This window comes from Malurus melanocephalus, unplaced genomic scaffold (genome assembly GCF_030028575.1).
Source record: "Malurus melanocephalus ecotype Western Australia unplaced genomic scaffold, MMel_1.1 scaffold_943, whole genome shotgun sequence".
In the NCBI taxonomy this organism is placed as follows: Eukaryota; Metazoa; Chordata; class Aves; order Passeriformes; family Maluridae; genus Malurus; species Malurus melanocephalus.
The window spans coordinates 72,621-80,926 of record NW_026624175.1 but is presented as its reverse complement, the minus strand read 5'-3'; the positions used below and the strand labels follow the sequence as shown (position 1 = coordinate 80,926).

Genomic DNA, 8,306 nt, shown 5'->3' with positions numbered 1-8,306 from the left:
TGTGATTGATTCTGTCATTCTGTGATTCTGTGATTGATTCTGTGATTCTGTGATTGATTCTGTGATTCTGTGGCGGTGTGATTGATTCTGTCGTTCTGTGATTCTGTGATTGTGTGATTGATTCTGTCATTCTGTGATTGATTTATTTTGTGATTGTGTGATTGATTCCATGACTCTGTGATTCTGTGATGCTGTGATTGATTCTGTCATTCTGTAATTCTGTGATTGATTCTGTTATTCTGTGATTGATTCTGTGATTCTGTGATTTGCTGGGTACCACTCCTCCAACCAGGATGACCTACAAGAGCACAGAGTGCTGCTGAGCATGAGAAGGAAAAGATAATAATAGTAATAATAAAAAWTACAGGATGCTTGTCTTGAAGAGCAGCAAATGCAGCCCTGAAACAGCAACCAGAGAAAGGCAGCCTGGGGCAATCCCCCTGTGTCAAACACACACCCAGAGGCAGAGGATGGCTGAAATCAGTCCCTGCTCCCAGAAACACCCACAGGCTCAAACACAGAATGCCAGACCCACAACTGAGCAGATCTTTAGTACAGGTACCCTTTCCTGCTGTGCAGAGGGAGGTGAAGGCACCTGAAACACTTGAAATATTCCTAAAGTTGTGTGCACACCTAAAACCAGGGAGGGGTCTTAATTCCCCAGCCTTTAATGAGTTCATGTTTTAATTTTTCACACATTTTGAGAGAGAATCAGCAGAGTTSAAATGATTCAGAAGACAATGCCCCTTCATTTTCTGTTCGTGCTCTCGCTTCTCACAGGTGCTTCTGAAAACTAGGTCAGGCCTATGATGTATATTTTAAATTTTCACTGCTTGCAGGGAAGAATAAAGTACTTCAGCGCATCATTTGGCTGAAAACAACTCCAGAACAGAGAATATTACCCAAAATTATTATGTCAAAGTGACTGAAAAGCAAAACAYCCCAGCCCAGCCCACCCCAGAGGAGGGGACTGCTCCTTCAGATCTGTACATTGCCATCTCCCCTTCCCCCACGTGACTCCTGGGAATAGATCAAAACAATAAACTCACCCAAAACTCAAGCCCTGAGAAAGCATCAGCTATAAGCAAAATGAATTATTTAAAGAAAATGTTTTGCCTGCAAAGGGATGAAAACACTTCCAGAGGTGCTGATTTTTTTTCTTTTATGAGGCAGAGCACAAGAAAATGAGAAACTGATGATGTTTGTGGGTTTTTTCCTACATGAAACAATAACTTGTCAAGTATTATGGTTACACAAGACTAATTAGCAGAATGAGTAATTTTTCCTTTAGAGAGAGAGAGCTCCCAGGAGATACAAAAGTCTGAGCAGCAAATGATTTCTCACTGGAATTAAAGTGTGATTTGCCCTCCTCACATTGGAGGCTGAGCAGGTTTTTCCTGTGCTGTGGGATTGATGTCCAGGGTTTTTCCCTGCAGGAGCTGCCCCCAGCCATGGCCAGGGCAGCAGGGGTTGTGCCTAAGGCTCCCTCCTCACCACCTCGTATTTCAACACCACCCAATAGTGAGCTGGGCTCTGCTTCCACMCCYCCTGACATTTCATGGCCCTAAACACCCCCTGACCCCCCCAGCCAGGCAAGGAAGCGTTYCTGGAGAACAGAGGGAGCTGGGAATGCTGCAGCAATCAGGGGACATGGGGTGATCACCGTTTTATTTGCAGTGGAACACTTTGTGCAAAGCCTTTTAAATTCAGCCAGGATTTTGGCATCCTCAGAGCGAAGGATTCCATCCATGGCTGGAACACTTCTGCACCCAAAGCTGGGCTGGGCTGGGGTCCTGCACCAGACACACTCACACTTTTCAAACCTGCACCCTTCATGCTTTCCCCAGGCTGAGAAATCCTGGTTTCACCATTTTTTCCAAAGAAAACCCTCCTGTAAAAACCTCTGACCCCACTGCAGCCACTCCAGGTTCCAGCATGATCCAAGTGCAGCCAGGATTTTATCCACAATGTTATCAAAGCCCCACTTTGGCTGTTCACCTCTCCTAATAAATTCTTTTTTTCTGTTTCTTAATTTTTTCTATTTTTTTTCAGGGCTAAACTTTCTCCTCACTGTGTTTAACAGCCTTTAACCTTCATGCCCTACCTGATTGTTCCTGGTTAAATAACCTAGTCTTTTTAAATTTCAATTCACCACCCATAAAGTTGGGATAAAACCACTTTCTGAATCACAGTGAGGGCATAATCATGAGTTCATTAAAGATGAGGACAGCTAAGACCCAGTGGCTATATGAGTACTTATCACCAGTTAAAAAAATCTGTTAAAAATTATTTAAAAAATATTAAAAACTGATTTTAAAACCTCGTTATTTTGCTGTTTTCACTGACAAGGACTGAGCTGGGATTTCCAACTCCATCTCCAGACCGTTCCAACTCTAAGAACTCCACCCTAGGTGATGGTCAGACCAGTCCCCATCCTGTCTCCACCTGTTTGAATCCTCTCTCCCAGTGGACACCTGCAATTCCGTGGCCTCTCGTGCACTCCCAGCATTTCAAACATCCCCTGCAGATCTCCAGGGGTGATCTTTGTCCTCGTGCCCCCAAAGCAGCTCTGAGACCATGAGCTCCCCCTCCCTACAGATCATTTATGGCCACACTGAGCTGCACAGGCTCCASCACATCCCTCCCTAGAACTGGCTCTTCTATTCCCATCTCATCTCCTGGGTCCAGTGYTCAAACTGGGCTCAAGATTTTTGGTTTTTATTGACACACTCTTAAAAACCATCCCATTCCACTCCACAAGCTGTGCAAGAGGCACCTGGAGGGCAGGAGAAGGGAGAAGGCATTCAGAAAAGCACAGGGAAAAGATGGTTTCCACATGAATTTCATCTCCTAAGGTACACTGAAATGCCATTTCCCACTTGGAATTAAACATTCCAAGATTAAATTAAACATTAAAGATTACACATTAACAAAACAATTAAACATTAAAGATTACAAATATTGTTATTTTCCCTTTTTTGCCCCGTGGGAGATGACAGGACTGACCTTAATGTGTCTGTTCATGGCAGTGGACTGAGCAGCTCGAACCAGACCTTCCAGCTCAGCCCCACTGAAGTTTTTGGTCTCCACTGCSAGCTCTGCAATGTCCACATCCTCAGCCAGCAGCTGGTGCTCCCTCATCCTCACCGTGTGGATGTGCAGGATTTGGAACCGGCCCTTCTCATCTGGCAAACCTGGGGTGGGGACAGAACACACCAAACCCCTGAGAACACACCAAACCCCTGAGAACACACCAAACTCCTGAGAACACACCAAACTCCTGAGACAGGCACTGCAAACCCCTGAGAACACACCAAACCCCTGAGAACACACCAAACCCCTGAGACAGGCACTGCAAACCCCTGAGAACACACCAAACCCCTGAGAACACACCAAACTCCTGAGAACACACCAAACCCCTGAGAACACACCAAACTCCTGAGAACACACCAAACCCCTGAGAACACACCAAACCCCTGAGACAGGCACTGCAAACCCCCTGCCCTCCAAAGACACCTTCTCCCCACCAGTCTGCATCACAAGGAGAGGATTTGATAAAGATTTTCATTGAAAACATTCAATTACACATTCAATTGCCCTTGAGTAGTGTCACCACCAAACCAGTGAGACAACCCCAAGGAACTTGAGTTTCTCTCCTCCAAGTGGTTTATTCTCAAATCCCCACCCCAGGCATCTGTGAGCACCTTCTGCCCACCAGTCTGCATCACAAGGAGAGGATTTGATAATGCTTTTAATTGAAAACACTTAATTACACTAATTGCCCTTGAGCAGTGTCACCACCAAACCAAGAGACAAGCCCAAAGCTGAGTTTCTCTCCTCAGGGATCCTCCAAGTTGGTTTTCACAGATCCCCACCTCAGGAATTTGTGGGCACCTTCTCCCCACAAGTTTGCACTCACAAGTAGAGGATTTGATAATTTGATATTCCTCATTGAGAATATTGGATTACACTAATTGCCCTTGAGCAGTGGCACCACCAAACCAGAGAGAAAAGCCCAAGGAATTGGAGTTTCTCTCCTCAGGGTTCCTCCACACCAGTTGTTCTCAGATCCCCACCCCAGGAATTCATGGGCACCTTCTCCCCATGAGTCTATACTCACAAGGAAAGGATTTGATAAAGATTTTACTGAAAACACTTCATTACACTAATTGCCCTYGAGCAGTGCTAATTGGGCATTGGCATCACCAAACCAGAGAGACAAGCCCAAAGCCAAGTTTCTCTCCTCCAAGTTGGTTGCTCTCAGATCTTCACCCCAGGAATTTGTGGGCACCTTCTCCCCAGGAGTTTGCACTCATAAGGAGAGGATTTGGTAAAGATCTTCACTGAGAACATTTAATTTAAGCACCCTCGAGCAGTGCTAATTGGGCAGTSTCATCACCAAACCAGAGAGACAAGCTCAAAACTGAGTTTCCCTCCTCAGGGTTCCTCCAAGTTGGTTGTTCTCAGATCCCAACCCCAGGAATCCCTGTTAAACAATCTGCTCAGTCCCCTGACCCCTCAATCCAGCTCCCASCTTGCAAATATCATGGAAATACTGCTCTGCTGTAGGGTAGTGGTGTTTAGGGGTTGGGATCTGCTCCTTACCAATCTCCATCTTCACCTCCAGCCTCCCCGGTCTCAGCAGGGCCTCGTCAATCAGGTCAGGTCTGTTGGTCATTCCTAAAATTAAAGTTAACAACAGAACAATTTCTCTCTGAGCTTTCTAAGTGGTTTTCCAGCCCCTGGTACAGCCCATAGAGTAAGAGAGATACTCAAAGAGTCCCAAAATACAGACAGAAGGCACCCATCTTCTGGAACAGTCATGCCCTGAGGGAGAGCCAGGGCAGCAGGGAGCAAAGCTGTGCTTGTGGCTGGATCCACCTGTCCTTGGGGTGCACCTGCACCAGGACAAACACACAGCTGGAGCTGCCCCACTGCCCCACAGGCTGATAAATCCATTCCATCAGGCCTTCAAGGTCTTCCTAAACCAWGAAATTATCAAAAACTTGCAAGTTTCCCTAAATCCATCAGTCCTTGCAGGTTTTCCTAAACCATGAAACCATGAAACCCTAAACCATGAGATTACAAAAAACTGAAGGAGGACATCACTTAAAGCCCTTGCAGGTTTCCCTAAATCCATCAGTCCTTACAGGTTTCCCTAAACCATGAAACCATGCAACCCTAAACCATGAGATTACAAAAAACTGAAGGAGGACATCACTTAAAGTCCTTGAAGATTTTCCTAAATCCATCAGTCCTTGCATGTTTTCCTAAACCATGAAACCATGAAACCCTAAACCATGAAATTACCAAAAACTGAAGGAGGACACAGCTGAAAGCAGCAACATCTGCCACCCCCAGCAGCATCCCCATGTGGGATGGCACCTCAGGTGTGAGGAAAAGAGCAGCAGAGCTCCCCCAGCCCCAGACAGAGGCAGACAGCCCCACGTACCAATGACCAGGATGTTGTTGAGTTGCTCCACGCCGTCGATTTTGGAGAGCAGCTGGTTGACCACGGTGTCGTGCACGCCGGTGCTGCCGGCCATGCTGCCCCTCTGCTTGCAGATGGCGTCGATCTCGTCAAAAATGATGATGTGCACCCCACTGTTGGCTCCGAGCTGTGGGAGAGGGGACGTGTCAGGAATGTCACCGGTCTGAGCGCTGAGRGGAACCCAAAATCAGCACTGAGCTGTGCCTGAGCTCAGGCACACAGACACAGCACTGGCACTCCCTGTGTGTCACACGTGTGGTGTGTGCATCTCACCCCTGCCCATCCCTGAACCAGGGCTTTGGTGGGCTCTGCCCAAAATTAGGACTTGGCAGCTCCAAGGGTTCAAGCAAGAGCACAGAAACCTTTCCAGGGTCACACCTTGCCCATCCCTGAACCAGGGCTTTGGTGGGCTCTGCCCAAAATTAGGACTTGGCAGTTTCAAGGAAGAGCACAAGGCTGAATTAGCAAAGCAAAGGCCAAAAACCTTTCCACAGCAACATCATGCCCATCCCTAAACCAGGACTTTGGTGGGCTATGCACAATTGTATGACTTTGCAACTCCAAGGGTTCAAGGAAGAGCACAGAAACCTTCCCAAGGTAATACCTTGCCCATCCTCAAACCAGGGGCTTTGCTGGGTTCTGCCCAAAGTTAGGACTTCGCAGTTTCAAGGAAGAGCACAAGGCTGAACGAGCAAAGCAAAGCCCAAAAACGTTTCCATAGCAACATCCTGCCCATCCTCAAACCAGGGGCTTTGGTGGGCTCTGCCCAATCTCAGGACTTTGCAGCTCCACTGGGTTAAAGGAAGAGCACAAGGCTGAAGAAGCAAAGCAAAACCCAAAAACCTTTCCAGGGTAACATCCTGCCCATCCCCAAAACAGGGGCTTTGATGGGTTCTGCCCAAAGTTAGGACTTTGCAGTTCCAAGGAAGAGCAGGAGGCTGAGCGAGCAAAGTAAAGCCCAAAAACCTTTCCAGGGTAACACYCTGCCCATSCYCAAASCAGGRGCTTTGGTRGACTCAGYCCAAACTTRGRACKTGGCAGTTTCAAGGAAGAGCASGAGGYTGAACGAGCAAAGGCCAAACCTGGAGCAGGCAGCCCCAAGGGTGGTGGGAAAGCTCTCCAGGAGACAGGAACAAGGCTGCTCTGGGGAGGGAGGGATGCAGCAGGGTGGGAACACCCCAGGCTGGACCCAAGTCTGTAAATACACAGAGCAGCTCTGCTGTTAATATTTCTAAGGAGCCCAATTCCCTGCGTCCCAGTCAGCCCCAGAACTGCCATTTCCAGGTTCACCCAGGGGTGAGGCACTTGCAGCTGGGAAGAGAACAGGATGCTTTTTGTGACCACGTTATGAAGCTTTTTCCCTCCCAATTCCACCTCTAAACCATCTTTTGTGGCCGGTGCAGAGCCCGTTATCAGGGGGTGAATGCTGGCCCTGGCAGCRTGCCCCAGACTCAGGCAGCACAATGCCAACCTTTGGGAGACCTTTTTAATCTCCCAGCTGTCATCAGGGCTGGCTCCTGCAGCCAATATCGAGTCTGGTTTAACAGGTGGGTTATTGCCAAGGGGAAGCAGCTCCCAGAGATCCTGCAACCAGCAGGGAGCAGGAGAATTCTCGTGTGGYTCTGTGTCTCCACACCAATCTGAGTGAATAAGAAATGAAATTAAATTATCACAAGCTGCCACCAAAATCTGTGTATTGTGAGCTGAATCAAATTCAGGGATCCTTTGCTAATGATTTCTGAAAAGATTTCCCTGTATTTAACTGGGACTTGCCTTGACATTTGGTTTTCTTTACCAGAAAATTTGTCAAGATTAAGTGATCCACAGCAGAGAAAAATTACTGTAGCACACATGAAATAAGTACTTACACCTTGAAAGGTGTAAACTCCACCTAAAGATTGGGGTTTTGATAGCCAGATAAAGTAATGGATAAAAAACAACCCTGGAAAAAGCAGAACCTTTCTCTTCACTTTAGTTTCATGATATTATTCTCAACCATTCATTTTCTGCTGAGAAAAATTAACCATGTAGAGATTTACAGCATTTMAAGGATTATAACATAGCAATATGCCTGCAATCTCAAAAGCTGAAACTCTGAAAGCTTATTTGGAATTCTTCCTATGTTATGTGTCAGCTTAGGAAAAATAGGAGGAAAATAGGAAATAGTAGGAAAAATCCAAATAGATCAATTATGTCTCCCCCAAATAAAAAAAAAATAAAAAAAAAAAGAAACTAAAGACAGAGCAAAATTTGTACAATCTGAGTTTTAAGGACTTTTGGAGCAGGTGACAGCACATCATGCAAAGGAAGCAGGGTGGGCACTGCTGGATTATTCCCAAATAATTGTGCATGGAATTCCAGAGCTGGCTGGAGTTCAGGTGCCTCTCCAGGATCCCACACTGTTCCAAATAACCCCAATATTCCAATTATTCACCAGGAATAACCATAACYCCAAGCCAAGCAGTGACTCTGCCTTCAATACAATCCACAATTTCCAGATTCCAGCCCTCCTTCCCGTCTCTCAGCAGACAGTGGGGTGGCCATTCCCACCATCCCCACGGATCCTGTGCCTCCTTACCCTCCTCTGCTCCTCCTCTGCATCAGCAAACAGCTTCCTGATGTTGGCCTCAGACTCTCCCACGTATTTGTTGAGGATTTCGGGCCCGTTGACCACCTTGGGCTCCCTGGCATTGAGCATTTTGCCGATCTGCCGGGCCATCAGAGTCTTCCCACAGCCCGGGGGCCCGTACAGGAGGATGCCCTTGACGTGCTTGCAGCCTGCAAGGAGAGTGATGCATTAGGATTTTTAGTTTCT

At 47.0% G+C, this 8,306-nt stretch overlaps 1 protein-coding gene across 1 annotated transcript in view; it reads right to left on the bottom strand.

Annotated features, from left to right (window-relative positions):
• Window positions 1–8,306, bottom strand: part of NSF (N-ethylmaleimide sensitive factor, vesicle fusing ATPase) — a 72,233-nt gene that overhangs the window by 21,477 nt on the left and 42,450 nt on the right. Inside the window, exons 9-14 of the mRNA XM_057386266.1 lie at window positions 8,070–8,269; window positions 5,453–5,618; window positions 4,606–4,680; window positions 3,007–3,194; window positions 2,343–2,393; window positions 1,861–1,901 (exon numbers count right to left, since the gene is read on the bottom strand). Coding sequence (XP_057242249.1) covers window positions 1,861–1,901; window positions 2,343–2,393; window positions 3,007–3,194; window positions 4,606–4,680; window positions 5,453–5,618; window positions 8,070–8,269 — 721 coding nt within the window. The remainder of the gene's footprint in view (window positions 1–1,860; window positions 1,902–2,342; window positions 2,394–3,006; window positions 3,195–4,605; window positions 4,681–5,452; window positions 5,619–8,069; window positions 8,270–8,306) is intronic.